Source organism: Leuresthes tenuis, unplaced genomic scaffold (genome assembly GCF_036924035.1).
Source record: "Leuresthes tenuis unplaced genomic scaffold, fLeuTen1.0.hap1 SCAF_2, whole genome shotgun sequence".
Taxonomy (NCBI): Eukaryota; Metazoa; Chordata; class Actinopteri; order Atheriniformes; family Atherinopsidae; genus Leuresthes; species Leuresthes tenuis.
The window spans coordinates 8,388,079-8,404,019 of record NW_027325356.1 but is presented as its reverse complement, the minus strand read 5'-3'; the positions used below and the strand labels follow the sequence as shown (position 1 = coordinate 8,404,019).

Below are 15,941 nucleotides of genomic sequence, written 5' to 3'. Positions count from 1 at the left end.
GTGAATATTCTACACTGTAGACAGCATGTCTAATATCTTTAGATAATTAGGGCCACACAGGAATAATAGAAGCACTTAAAGGCATATATAAAGGCTGGAATGAGAAGAAACTGGAAGACAATATAATGATGCTAACATTATAACAGTATCAGTTTACTTTATCTTATGAATAGTGTCAAAATAGATTTTATTTTTAGATCTTAAATCAATAAGCAGCATTTTTTCTCTGCTGTGATTACAATTCACTCTCCATTGCATCACAGCAATGGGGAACTCGAATAATGATATGTTAGAATCATATAATGAAATGATAATAGCCTATATGCTTTACACACGAGAAACATGCTGAATCTTGGTCAATAATCAACCAATAATCGACAGATGGTGGTTTGATATGCATCAAAAGTCCATAGATCTTCATAAGCCTATGCGAATGACAGTAACGGGTATTATAAATGACCGGCATTACATTTAATATGTTGTTATTCACTGTACAAGAAAACATCATAAGTGGTACATTGTTTTTTAAAAAACAAGCAAATTATGCAAGGTTGAAGTCAAAGACAAGAGAATTGTGATTAATATTATAGATGCAATAATAGATTCACTTTGTAAACACTTGTGAGGAGATGCAAATTCAAATCAGTCTGTTGTTTTCTTCTGAATAGGTTCATTTAGGTCCAATTTATTCTTTAATTCTGAAAGGAAACCCAGAACGGATATGATGATATGGTCATTTTGGCTAAAGTCACTTCTAAGTATTGCAGAGTATAATTTGATTAGGTAATCTATTTCAGCATCTAATACAACCCTGACTATAAGCAAAATATTCTAGATATTCACTGTTTGCTCAAAATAAATTAATTGCCTCATTTAAGAATGATTGCAGTGGATTAATGAATGAATCAAACGCAGCCTCAGTAACTGCACTGTAATTATAAAAATACACGTGTGTATTTGAATGCTTTTACGGTGTTCAGAAAGTCAGTAGGATTTGGTTTAAGATAACTTTTAATGGGAAACACCCTGAGGCTCCCTCTGAAGAGTCATTGCATTTCACACACATATACATTGTGCCATGACTCCAACCCTTTCTTCCCAAATCCCTTCATCTCGTCGTCACCCCTCAACCTTCCTTTCATCACTTCCCGTCACTTGCTGTGATTAAAGGAGACAGTAATGGAAAATCGGATCAGGTCACAGGAGGACACCTGAGTTCATTTGTTTCCACTCTTGAAGACTGTCCACCGACTTCCCTCTGAGATACTCCATGTTTTCAACTCGATTTCTACCATCCTCAACTGTCAATGTAACAAGACAGCAGAGAATTGATTAGTACTCCTGGAATGTTGTAGAGAAAGAAGCTCCCTTTATAATACAATAAAAACATTTGATTATCTCCCATGTTGTAGATTCAGAGGACTAATTGCATTTGTCTCAACCACATTCATGACAATGCCAGATTGAAGCATTGATTTGCTCCCTTAACAACAAAAGTGACACTAGAAAGGTCAACCAATCTCCTCCATAAGTAGTTACGCCTGTAAAGGACACTCAAATCAATGTGGTATGAATCTATAATAACAACAAAACCAATTTTCCATGACTGACTTCCTATAAAAAACCCCAAGGGCTTTTTTTCCCTGCTGTAACGAGAGGAAATTGTGTCTTTTACGGTGAGTGGCTCTTCATGAAAACTGGACAGTTTGGGCTTAGGAAAAGGATGCAGAAAGCCAGCTGGGGAGTTGATGTCAGTGTTGGGTTTAGCCTGGAGATAGCTTGAGGGTTTGTGATGCAGCTGGTGCCCATATGTGGAGGTGGAGATAAAAAGGCAAGCAGGCGTATATAGACAAACATGCACTCGTAGTGTTTGTTGCACATTTACCTTTATTACGTGGACTTAATGCATTCACAAGCAAATTTGTGTACTCAAGTGAACATATTTTGCAGTTATTCAGACATTTGTCACTTTTTCTGCAAATTTAACCCTCTGTGGATGTTCAAATATTTCAGATTTTTCAGCCTTGTCTCAAAAGTAGGACTTTGTGATTTTACATCTCAGCTATGATGCTTATACGCTCAAACGTTCAAACCAAAAACACCTGTTTTAGTTTTCACTCCAACCTTGTCATGTGATCCTTTGTGAAAAACATGCAGGGTTGGTAAAGACTGTATCTTGATTAAATTATGATCTTTTTAAACAAGCCGAGTTGTTTTCGTGACTAAACCTAATGAGGTCAGTTCTCTAACCTAAACCTAACCAGACTGATTGAGAAAGAAAGTAGAAAAACAGGGAAAAAATGAATGAAAATCAGTTTTCTCATTTGGAATCCTTTAGATCTGTAGTCTTCCAGACGAATGTCCACCCACTCCATCCACCACAACACTTCCAACCTCCAAACTGAGGCTTCAAATGGGAAAGTTTAACTCTGGCAAATGCGTTCTTAGTCGTCGTATATCTGCTTTCAATGTATGCTCTTTTATGGGCTGTCGCACAAAAGGGTCAAGAGCTTGTGTTTTAAAGGCAAAGACTGGTAACACTGTACATGATTCATATTGACAGCGGGCACATATCTGTGTACCTAAAGAGGATCTGCAACAGAACACCATTGTTGAAACACTTAAAAACAAAAAAATGAGGCACATCAGAGTCTGGTAACATTTTTTTTTCTTTGTTTTTTTTTTTAACAATGAACACTGTGGTTTATTTTTTATTCACATCACTGTGATGCTGTTATTGCTCATGATTAGAAAATTCAGTCCGGTCAAATTTATAAAAGAATCCACGATTAGAAGTAGTCATAACCTACACAGTGATACAATTTAACCAGGGCAGAGTTACAACCAATGGCTAATTTATGATTCAAATGACTACTTCAGACTATCAAAACAGTAAACCATCTGTTGTGCTGGCGCCAAATGAGATATCCATGGACAAACAAGAAATACTCATGACAATGATAAGTGTTAGAAGCGATAATGTCAGCAGCACTTTAAAAAAATAAGCAGGTTGTGTGCTTTATCTTCTTATTAAATACAATCGCTCTGTCAGTGAGTTATAGAGGATTAGTCCCTTTATATGTGTAGAGACGGCCATAGTCTGCTCTGCTGCTGTAGAACCGCTCCTTGACAGCAAGTTTAGAAGATCGTGAAGCTCTAAACAAGTGTTAACAGTACCATTTAGGCCACTCAAATCATATCGTGGGGCCCCATGCCGGGTGTCGACAAACTTGAATGTGTTTCTCTGATAACTGTGTGTGTGTGAGTGAGTGTGTGGGTGTTTGTGTGTGAGTGTTCTGGGCAACTGGTTTGACATCTCACCCTCTATTAGAGCTGGCAAGAGTATAAACGTGGCCAGAGGAGGTAGCAGCTTTTGATTATGGTCTTGCGTGACTTGGGCAACACCCAAACTCTGCGTGTATGTGAATTTTTGTGCACAAAAATAGTACGGAAACCTGTTTGTTACCACTTTTATAGGGCTCCAAGTTAGTGGTCCTCATCTATCATGCCCTCATGCTATCATGTCATCGTCTTAATTGTTCTTTCCATGTGTTTTGCTCACATGCAGGAAAGCCCCTGTGAAGGTTTTTCCTATGGGCTGAGTTATTGCGACAGCCAGAAGGAGTGTTTTAACTTTTTTCATGGAAATTAGCAAAAAATAGATAGAAGCAAAACAATCAGTAGGATTGGTACATTTTAGCTGACTTTTTTAATACCCAGAGGTGTAGATGGAGGACAAGCAAGCCATTGATTGTGTAGCACATCTGCATTTTTTGGGCAGCTCACTTTGTTCCAACAGATAGCAGCATCTGATAACACAGCAGCTGCACTGTTAGAAAGATTTGTATTTCTCAGCCATGTTCAAAGTATTTTTTCCAGCTACTGACAGAAATAGTTTGCTGTAAATGATGTGTGGGTGAATTACAGATTTGATCAAATTTAGTGGGCATTTTGGCACACAGTCTTCCTGCCCTCCCTCCTGTGTCACGAAGCAGTTATATTTAGGCTGAAACAAAAAGAAACTTTCCAGTCGGCTATTTACAGAGCACTAATCTAATCAAGCGAAACACCCGCTGGCACACACCTTTTCTCTTTCACGTAGGGGATGTTATCTCAGCCAGGTGTTTATGTCCGATTCCCATCTACAGCCTCGCTGCTGGCTCTGCATCTGCTGCTTATTTCAGATAAAGGCACATTTACATCACACCGGGAACATGCAATTTACGTTTACTGAGTTATAAAGAGTCCAAGTGTGTTGTTTCACCAAAGCCATTGTTAGTTTTCCCATGTCATCACATCTGCTGTGGGAAAGCTAATCCAGCTTAGTGCATCTCATCTGGTGTCCGAGAGAAGCAGTGAAACATCCTTGAAATGTTGAATTGCTAGTTTGATTTAAGGTTTGCATATTGTCTTTGGGAAAATGATACATCTGTATATTTCCTGTGTATTTACCTGTTTTTTGCAAACAAAATCGTTAACTATGAATTTAAATGTTAAATCTTTAAAGCTTTCGTGTTCAACCACACCTGCTTTTACCCCAGGACAACTGAATGTCATCCAGAAAATCTCATTTCATGTTTCAAATGTTTTATCTTTAAGCTGGATCGCATTACCAAATGAGCTTTTTTGTGAGCATTGTTGGAAATATACAGGTGCTATCTTTTTGCAACAACAAAAGTTAAGTTTGTATAAAACATGTCATCAAGCAGTTTCACAGCCAGACATTCTCTATAACTTCTGTCCTGGGAGAAGAAGTTGTGGAAGTAGTGGAAGAGCAACTGAGGCAGTCAAGACCAAGGGACGAAGCAGACTTTACTCCTTAAGAAACCTTTGGTCCTTCGGTGTTTGTTGCATGATGATGCATAGCCTCTACAAGTTTGTAACGGAGATTGCAATCTGCTTTACAGCCATTTGTTTGGGCAGCAGCATCAGAGCCAGAGACTTTAAACAGACTGATAAAGAAAGCTGGCTCTGTGCTGGCAGCTGCTCTGGAGCTTCTGGAGTTGATTATGCAAAGAGGAATGTTGCTAAAGCTGCTCGACATAACGAACAGTTCTCCAAACCTTCTACCCAACATTAACTGGTTTTCCATTGCTGTCTTTGTTTTGCATTCAGAAGATGTGAATGAAAAACTGAAGAAAACTTTGCAAAGATTTTTGTATGCACACTTCAGGTGGTTTTAGTTTGTTTTGAAGAAGACATTAGGGGCAATGGAAACCTAGACTTACCTACTGTTTCTGGCCTGAGCCAACAAACAATTAATGCATGCGACTGACGGGTGTCATTCCAGATATGATATGATATCTCTGATATACCCAGATTATTAGTTTCTGAAGAGCTCGCCTCATTTTTGGCTTGTGAATGTCAACAGGAGTTGGTGTTATGTTTTCTTCTTCAGTTTTTTTGTGGTTAGGACAACCACTTCTTCTACTGAATTTCAACCACACGTAGTGTGGCCTGTGCCGCCACCCTCTGACAACACTGTGCAGCCTAGTTTATACTTTTTAAACCAGGTTATGGAACTGTTTCACATTTATTTTTTGTAGCTATTGAAAAAGAAAAATCACCTCAGAATACAAACCCTGGGCATAGTGATCAAACACAGTGTCTTCAGTCAGAGGCTTCTTCAGCCCTGCTACATTAATGACCAGTAAAGAAGGTTGTCCCTGCCCACAGAAACAGCCTTATACAATGACTCTTTATGATTCTGTTTTCTCCTTCTTATTATTTATTCAAGTATTTAAATGTTTTTATTTTTTTAGTATTATTCTATTTTATTTCTGTTCTATAACTACAGACAGTATGTGCAAATGTGTGATCAGATTAGCTGTTTTTATTTTTCATGCTTTCAGTAGTCTCAGCTGAGTGATAATCTGTAGAGCTTTATACTAACGTGAAAACAGAGGGAATACCTCAGACTTGTGTATGCCAGCTTTGCAGGCTTTGTCTCAGCATGTCTTGGACAAACTCATGCATCTGTTTTCACTCAGTTCTTGTAATTTTAGAACCATCAAGAGTCCACAAAATCATCCAAGGACTGAAGTGTGTCTCCATGACTTTGCCTCTAGCAGTACTGCATTATCAGCTCATTGACTAGGAATGCAAACACCAACCATCTTACTTTCAGCGATACTGATGAAGCTGTTTGTTTTGGCTGGGACTTAGAGTAAAGCTGTTATCACTGTAAGAGCAGGATGGGTAATTAGTGCAGTCCGAATTCCACTAGCCCTCAGAGTAAACCCGGACTAAAAAGGAGACATTTTTTCCCTTTGTGAAGCTAACTTGAGTCTAGGCAAACCTGGTAACTGTCTCATTGATTGAATCCTTTAGCTTTACGTTATGGCTCAGTAGATGAGCTGCTTTTTTTTAATCTCATGACTCAACCCAGTAAGCAGCCGCTTTCTTAGTTTTTTTTTCTTCTGATAAGTTTATTAGCACCAATCGAGCACGGCTGGGCGTTCTCCCCTTCGGTATGTCTCTGTTCAGTTTACTCCTGGATACCAGTGAAGCTTTCAGTAAAGCAATCTGCCCAGAATCCCTTTAGGGAATCCTGTGGGGTTTTGTTTTAACAAGCTCACAGTAAGACACATACATGACCTTTTAGTGGTCCTCTCTCAGTAGTTCACTGGAGTCAGTCTGCATTAAAGCTTCTTTTACTAAGCTACAGGCTTGAGAGATAATACCAGCCCCAAAGAACTGCTGTTGCAGTTCTTTCAGTTGCTCTCCCTGCTTCATGTTTGTCTTGATGTTTTTTTGTGTATCTGCCATTCTCTTGTTTTTGTTTTTCTGTCACTGTTGGATTTCTCTGTCATTAAAGAAGGTTTGTGTTCCACAACTTGTCAGCTTGTGTAGATATTCCAGTGTAGAGTATTGCACATCTGGTGATATGTAGACAGTAGTTAAACATGTTTTTGGCTTATGCATTGTCATATGTGTGTTTATGATGGAGCATATTCCATTCTGGATATGGACAAGTTACTCCTTGCCATTTTTGTCAATTGTCTGACCCAGACAATACAAATTGGAGGCAAGAGCTGATTCATAATTTTTTCAACAAGAGATGGAAGTAAATGACCAATTAAAGGTGGTTATTATGCAAGTTGTTGCACTGACAGTTGCCCCTACACGCTGACACACATCTCCCTCTGTCGAGCTTTGAAAGCTTCCTCCAACCCTACCCCCCAAAGCTATATTGGTATATTTTGGCGTTTCTACTCATTGCTCAGTCCAATAGGTTCCAAATGTCTGAACCCCATTTAGAGAAAATGGTGCATGTCTGCTGAGATGGAGGGAGGGAGGAAGGGACAGGCTGAAGATGGAGAGATAGACAGGGAGTTATAGGAAGATTAAGAGTCAGGAAAAAACTGAGTCTGAGCGCTGGATCAGAGAGAAAGAGGGAAATAAAGAAAGCTGCAGGGTACCAACCGCCATTGAACGCGTCATCAGCAGCCCTCACAAGAGGGATTTGCACATACACTTATATATACTCAGATAGAAATACTGACATTGTGATGGAATGATGAGTGTGCACAGACTCAGACAGCATGTCTATATAAAATATTTGTCTGCATACATCAGCAGGTAGTTAAACACACAAACATATATATATAAAAAAAATCCACCAGTACATATATTTCGGGCACGAAAGGGGACAAACTCAGTTATGTATGGCACATAGCAGCAACAATAAAAAAAAACATATCCAGCTTGTTGAATACTGTCCACTCACACACACACACACACACACTCACACACACACACACACACACACACACACACACACACACACACACACACACACACACACACACACACACACACACACACACAACACAAACAAACAAACAGTGACTCACTGGTGCTTCAACACTGTGTCCCTAAAATATGAAAGTAAATCAACAATCCTCCCTGTCTCTGCTGCACACCTACTAAAGGCAAATATCCAGAGGACACCACACTGCGAAAGACATTATTCACACCTCACGCACCCCCCTGCAGGGAACAACCACTGCGCACGCTTGCATACATGCACACAAACACGTCTACACAACAAGCACACAAACACGTAGAGAGCAGGGTGATGGCTGTCTTATCAGTCACACAGTGATATAGTCTCTAGCATCACCATCCTCATTTCCATTCTCGTGTCAGTTGTCAATATTTATCACAGCAGCCCTCAGAAAAATTGAGACGCTTATTAATCATGGAAATGGAAGTGTTGGGTATTCTGATGCTTGTGTTCTTTTCAAGCTGTTCTGCTTGGGGTTGAAAACCTGGCATTTGAAAGTCACCCAAACAAAAGCAGTATATTATACAGAATACTTGTTCTATAGTACTTTTTAATTATCTTTATATATGAAATTATAATAAAGTAATTGAGATTGATAATAATAATTGTATTTTCTGTTGATTTTGTGGCATCAAAAGTTTTAGATTGGTTTTATTATCCCCTTTTGACTGCTGTCTTTTTGATTGCTAAAGTTATTCGATTTTTCTTTTTAGTTTGGCTTAAACCGAAACATGCCCTCAGTCATAATGTTGTGTCTGTCTTTGGAACTAAATCCATGATGTTAATGCAAGTGCATGTTCATCAGAATGCTGCTTGGTTGTATGGTTGTGTGTCACTGTTTGTGCCATTAGACTGTAGCAGAAAAAGAGGGCTCAAATGGTTGATAATGATGATGGAAATGTGACATTTTTCAAGCAGCTCTAGTGATTTTGTTGAATAATTGTGCTCAGTTCACATAGTTGCAGGGAGGAGATATTGCAGCAATTGAGACAGGCCTGTATTTAATGAGAGCACCGACAATGGGACACTACTTTAAAGTGAATGGTCTCTTTCGACTACACAAAGCCATCAACAGAGCAGAGCGTTCACAAAAAAATTCTAATCTACAACGTTTGGCTGATTCAGTTTTAAATTTTGACAAAAGGAAGTTTGTTGATAGATTTTTGTTTTGATAGTTGACATAATGGCGGCTCCTGTTCAAACTTATTTAACAAGATATGCGGCGGTCATAATCAGGTTTTATCAAATTTTGCTTGAAACCGAACTCGAACTGAAACTGCCTTAAAGCACAGATTGTTTTCTGACAAGTTGGGAGAAACTGAGCTGACACACATAAACAGTATATTAGGAATGTGAGGAGAAAGAGTTTTGCCTGTGTGTTGTGTGCAACTTATATCAAGTTTCAACTCTTTCCATCTTTGCTTCATGAGCTGTGAGTAGAGTATCAAAACACCAAACAGATGGACAGTGCATTTCGAGGTCAGCGAAATACAAACTTGTTTTAGAACCCAGCATCCCTGTCTCTGCTCTACTACTCCGTGTATTTTTATTGAAGTGTGTATTTAGGGGCTTGTTTATTTTGCAGCTCTGAAGTGTAAGTCTTGCAATCAACAAAAAGCAGTATGGAGGCTTATATGTTAAATGTGTTTTACAGTAAATTAGTCATTACTACATCAGTGAGATGTAGTAATGAACATTTGACCTCACAATCTGCTGCTCTACTGAAGAAAGCCCAAAATGGACCTAATGCTCCTAATACCCATCAACTCATGTGAATTGCCAAAAAATAGATGCTAAAAACTAGCTATAAGAGAGCAGAGGAGGCTGACAGCAAAGGCTGACACTCGGTGACACATGCACAAAATTTAAATTGGTCAGAGAGGTCACTGCTTATTCGAGAATGCACAGAGGCCACAAATGCACAAAAATACACACACACACACGCACAGGCACAGCCTGTTTTACCGTCTTTTCTCACAAGTACAGTCCAATTATAGAGAGAGGACAAGGCCTGAGCCCTGCGCTCCCTCTGACCTTGTTCCAGGACAGATTGATGAGGCACTGTATCACCCCAGCAGATCAAATAACTCCTTTCTGCCCCTCATTACCAGGGCCAGAAAGGAGATCTGCAAGTGTGCGTCTCAGCTATAGTAGCATGCTACCATACTGTTGTGGTAGCAAAATAGCAGTTATTTTTCACCCAGTCTTGAATAAATTAAACCAGAGGCTGTTGAACCTTTAAATCAAATACTGTAAGTGTGGCCATGTGCTAATAAAATGTGACAGTTGTGTACAGGGTGCAGGAAATAATTAGCTAATTTGTTGCTAAATGATCCTGCTTGATGTTCCGTGCACAGTTGAAAGAGGGTCACAGCATCATTTTATCCGGTGCATTTCGTGGCAGAGACCATAATAGTTGAGTGTGATATCTCTGGTTCGTTTGAAATCTGCAAAGAAAAGATGACTCTTACTATTTTTTTTTTTCCTCCACAGTTCCTCCACAGTTTGACAAGCGGCCAGTAAACATTTATGCCCATGAGTCCATGGACATCGTTTTTGAGTGTGATGTTTCAGGATCACCAGCTCCAACTGTCAAATGGGTCAAGAATGGAGATGCTGTCATCCCCAGTGACTACTTCAAAATAATCGTGAGTAAATTTGCAGCTAAAGTGCAACCTCACTACCTTATTCAGTTCAGTTGGGTTCACTTTTGTTTATATAGCGCCAAATCGCAACAAATGTCATCTCAAGGCACTTCAAGGTACTGTATGTAATGATAACTGTCTCTTTACAAACTTGTTCTGCAGAAGGAGCACAACCTGCAGGTTCTGGGTCTGGTCAAATCAGATGAGGGTTTCTATCAGTGTCTTGCAGAAAATGATGCTGGCAACATCCAGTCGAGCGCCCAGCTCATCATCTTGGATCACGGTACGCCACTCACCAAGACCAATAGTGTGCAAATGAGATTTGTTAACAAGAAAAGAAAATCAATTCCTACTTAAGAAGATGACAAAATTGATAAGATGCTTTAATGGAGAAATGATCAGTGTCACAGACCGTGCCTGATCTTTCTTTTTTCAGGCGGACACGACTGTTTGGAAAAGCAATCATTTGTTCAAAACCATTTTAACATCAGCAACGATTGTAGTGATTATTTCTTAGCTTTTAACCCTTAAAGTTTTTAAGGGCTTTTTTTTTTAGCTTTTAATCTTTGTAAAAATGTCACCTTCAATTAAAGAAATTCCCTCAAAGTACTCAGGCTTTATAGAAAAACAGAAATTCACTTTCTGCAAAAGCTTGTGAAACAGAAAAGGGAGGACTTCCTGCTCTCTATGCAGTTTGTCCTATTTGTAAAGACTCAGCAAGACTCTTGAGTCTCAGTACATCTGTGGAAATGGGAGTGAACTGTCAAATGAAACCACTGGAATTGTGTTAAATCAGAGGTGACTCGAAAGAAACAAGTATTTTTATGCCAAATGGTGCTCGGTTTGCACACCGTCCGTTCCACAACTAGTGTTACAGAAATGTAGTGTTGCTTGACCCAAGGCCATCAAATGTCCAAGGATGCAGTATCCTTAATGCTTAAGGAAAGCTGCTTGTTAAAGTCATTTAAGTGAGAGGACTTGGATAGCAGCAGCTTTCGTTTGTTATATTTCAATTGCTAGAGCTGTAGAGTACAACAAAAGCAGGACAGTGGTTTAGATTGGCCAAAACAAAATGATAGAAAATAGAGTTAATGAATAAAAAAAGGTTTTATGTCCTAGTTTTTGAAGGTTTTTTTTTGCTTAATTACTATGTATTACAATACGACTTCAACTTAAAATCACACGCAGTCAATAATCACAAGGACTCCAAGATGATGAATAGGACCCTTTTCTTAGAGAAGCGTGATCTTAATAAAACTAGATAGAAAGTAAGGGAAAAAGAAGATGAACTAAAGGTAATGTAGGTAAAGCAAACATCATTCAGGAGTTTTTGTGCATATTCGCTATCACTAAACTACTGTCGACCCAGAATGTTGTGTTCTATGGAGGACGCTGACAAAATTTAATCAAGCGTGAATTCCCCCTTACTTGAAGCAGGTGGCTAATGAATGAGCATGGCAGCATCTGACCAGTGGCACCCCCGGCTGTGTCATCCCAACTGATCGGAGGACATTAAGTCAGAAGTAATGATGACCTGCAGCTCATTGCATATTTGTTTTGACACCATTAATAAGGGTCTGGCTACTTTACATTGCCCCGAGTCTTTTTTCTTTTTTCTTCTTTGTTTGAGTTCAATATCAATGGATGAATTACTGAGCCTGCTAGCCTTGTACATAGGGTGTGCCCTAAGAGAGGCTTTGGAGGAATTAATCTCTGTTTAATCGATAAAAATCACAGAGTATTTTTTCTTTTCTTGCTTTTCTACGTGTGTACATCAGTCACGGTCACAGTAACACCAGCCCAAACACTCTTCTCCCCCACAAAGTTTCCTCGTGTTCACCTCCAATCATCATCTGAGATTCAGATGATTGATAAAGAAAAAGCATAAAGTTGCTGTGAAGTTGCTATTTGTTTCTGTGAGTTGCATAAACGCAGTCATAGCAGATTCCACACCGTGTCAAAGTGATTCCGTCTCTTAAAGGTGCAGTTTGTGACTTATAATGTGGAGACTGTGTTGGAAATCAGATGATTTGCTTTTACTATTTGACTGATGTGGTCACAGCTCTGCAACTTGAGGCTGAAATTAACTTTAGTAGAGTTGTATCTCTCCCATCAAAGTCTCTGTTGGGCTCTTTTCTTTCCTTCTGGGCCGCCAAGTACAAACGCACTCAATTCTGAAGCCATCTGTCACCTTTCTCTGGACTACCTCTCACTTGCTATTTCCTTGCTTTTCACAGCCACCTGCTCTCTTTAATAATCCACCACACTGGGCTTGGTGTTAATTGTACTCTACTCAATATATTCCCTTTTTAAAGCTACCCCCTCACAGCTGGATGTCTTTGTCCACTTCACAAACGCTCCTCCTGCTGTTTGCTGGTCTTGTGTGCTTTGCTGCAGTCAGGTGTCCTGCTCACACCTGCCAAGCTTGAATCCTTCTGAAACAGGGCCAGGAAAACAAGCGTGTCTGTTGGGCTGCCTTGCAGTCGGCAGAGATAAGCCAGGGACTTGCTGCAGGGATAAAGTTGTCTTCACCCTGCAGGGAAATCAATGGGGGTGAGCTGCGTCTAAATACCCAGTGGCTGCAAGTTGGCTAATATTCATTAGTGGCCATAATCTTTGCATCTTGACACTGCCAGCTGCAGTTTAATGTAGCTCCAATGATGAATCCCACTTGTAGGTTTTTGGAATGGAAAAAGGGTCAGCTGCCAGCTGTTAACATATGTGTAGCATTCTGGTGGTTATTTATAGTGCCCTATGCACTGTATCAGTATAATTGGCTTTAAACCCTGTAGATTAGTTTAGTGTGCATACATTTCATCAAACTTGTTTTGTGCGTGTGGAAACCTTTTAAGACCCAGGAGTTTGAATCTGAGGTCAAAAAAAGGACTTCAGATTGCAAGCTGGTCCAATTTTCCTGAACATTCCACTGAAATGTGCAACATGGGTCAAGTAGTTGCAAACAGATGTGGGTAAATAGACGCTTAAATGCCAAAAATGGAACCTAATTGTCCATTGTCATGCAATCCAAGTAACTGCCTCTTAATGTCTCTTGTAGAGCTGGAACATTTTGACTTGTCGTCTTCTTGAATTGATAGACTTTTGTGTAGCTGTTCCCTTGGAATATGTTACCATAGATAAATGCAGGAAAAGTTCTCAGCCTGGCAACAGTAAAGTAGATGCTAATAAATGCTTAACTTAAATTTGTTGGGGGTTTGTTTTTATGTCGCTTTTTTCTTTTTAATCGAACTTTACTGTTTTGCTGCATTAGATCCAGCTGACACTCACAATGGATAGATAAAGTTACTGGTCCAAGCAGGAAATGTTCTCACCAAGAGTGTGATTCAACACGTGCTGAGGTTTTATCTAATTCCCAGCAGACTGGCCCATCCTTTCCTCACTCAGCTATAAATAAATCCACTAATGGGCGTCATGATGATTCCCTGCTGTCAGGTTTTATATTTGCTGTCCACATGGAGACCTTATTGTCATAACGATGCCGAGGGAAGTTAGTCAGCTGCAGAGAATATGCTATTTCAGGGATTATCATCACATGCCCTCTACGGACAGCGTACAGCAACAATGAGGCCTTTTCCAGGCACATGATTATATGAACATGATAACCTTAGTAGGTTGCAATTACAGCTTGGAAGGGAAATGGGTCACATTTTTTGCTATTGAAGTTGTATATGCCTAGACAAAGCAGCTGTTTATGTTTGTGGACTTTCCACAGACTATACAAAGACTTGGGCTGTGAAGTTTAATAAGGTTGTGCGTTAAAATGTATACTCAAGTTTGTCTATGTGGTTGTTGTCTTCGCAGTTCATTAAGATACAAAGGAAGGCATATATTTTGTTTGTTGAACTGGAAAGCACTTCATATGACATTTACAAAAAAAATGCAGTCTATTTTAGTATTTTGTGTTTTCATTTACATAATCAAAATACAAGCCCACATATTTGCTTGAGAGCTCTGGAGCACTAGAGGCCCACTTGTGAAAAATGGCACATTCAAGCACCTAAAAAGGCTTAACATACTTTATAAAATGCAGATCGATCTGCATTTAAAGAGAAAAGTGAATGCACGCAACTGTTTTTGTGTTTTCATAAATTCAAGGTTGCACTCTCATTTGCATGTGAATACTTATTTTTGCGTCTTCCACATGTGATGCTGGCTTCAGTATAGAAGCACTCCTCTTTGTGAGTTTGACTGTCCTTCTGTCCTTCCTGTTTTCTTCTCCTTTTGCATAACTGACATGTAAACCAGGCGTCACTAGAAAATATTGTTTGACTCACACAAGCCCAGTCTTCCGTTTTTAATAGCCAAACCTAATAATGTTCTCAAACCAAGTACCGCACCAGAGCCTAAAAGATCGTCGGGATGTTCTTTGAGCTTTCACAATATTTTAGCCAAAACTGTTGCAAGTGAATCTCATAGAGGTGATTAAAGGAAGAAATTATCCCAAAAAAAACAATGTAATAACATCAGTCACTGCTTGATGCTGTGCCACATGAATTTTGCATTCTCTGTCCTGCAGGCTCATATTCCTAGCTCTGATTCAGGTGGTTTTCATGATTAAAGAAAGATGAGACACATTTCTGATGCAAATGTGTTTATTGAAGCTTTTCTTAAATTGAAAGCTTAAACAGACAAGCAGGCCTGTTTAATCCCCTCCCGTCTTTTATCTCTTTCACCTTCCATTTCTTTCTTCCCTCTTTCTACCTTCATCACTTCTCTGGTTCCCTCATCCCCTTCGTCATCGGACTGTGCCACCATTAGTCTCGGATCCATCTATTTAGACCCGTGGCAGCAAACAGAAGCGTCTTGTTCTCCACTCTGGTCAGAGGTAGCATAACCCACACTGGAGAGATGGAGATGCCTCAGCCCTGCCTGAGTGCTCACTGTGACCCCTGGTGTTCCCCTCCGTCCATCACTCTGTGTGCCTATGAGTACACCGACATGTGTGCTGTCCCCAAAGCTAGATAAAGGAGCAGGCACAGGGAGGAACTGAGTGGGATGACGGTGGCACACAAACTGTTACTTTATAAGTAAATGAAAATGAAAGTCTTTTACCCTAGGCTTAAGAACTGAATCTTTCTGTAAATGATGTATTTGTAGATTATTTGGAACTGCTGCTAACATCCAAAAGTTGTAAAACCGACGAATTTTGGTGTTAACTTTCCAGGCTCGGTTCAAAGCTAATAACTTTGAACCGAGCCTGGAGAGTTAACACCAAATGATTATGCCCAAGAGAGGCACCCCACCCAGAAAAAGAGTAGGTTTTATTTTGATGTGGATAAACAACATCAAATTCTGATGATAAACAACTCGGAGGCAACAAAAATGTAACTAATAACTGAATTTCAAACTGTGCTTTGCAAGAAGTAGTTCAAGGCTTCAACACCTACATTTAGGAAAGCTAAAAATAGAAATACATCTTAAACAAGACATAAACCTGTAAGAAAACCCAAAAAAGAAAACACATAGACTTTAAAATAAACACAACCTGC

The 15,941-nt window shown here is 39.5% G+C and overlaps 1 protein-coding gene across 11 annotated transcripts in view; it reads left to right on the top strand.

Moving 5' to 3' along the window:
* Positions 1-15,941, top strand: part of neo1a (neogenin 1a) — a 158,631-nt gene that overhangs the window by 95,776 nt on the left and 46,914 nt on the right. For all 11 annotated transcript variants that reach the window (XM_072380082.1, XM_072380086.1, XM_072380080.1 and 8 more), the window contains exons 6-7: positions 10,283-10,437; positions 10,597-10,717. In XM_072380082.1, the coding sequence (XP_072236183.1) occupies positions 10,283-10,437; positions 10,597-10,717 (276 nt within the window). The remainder of the gene's footprint in view (positions 1-10,282; positions 10,438-10,596; positions 10,718-15,941) is intronic.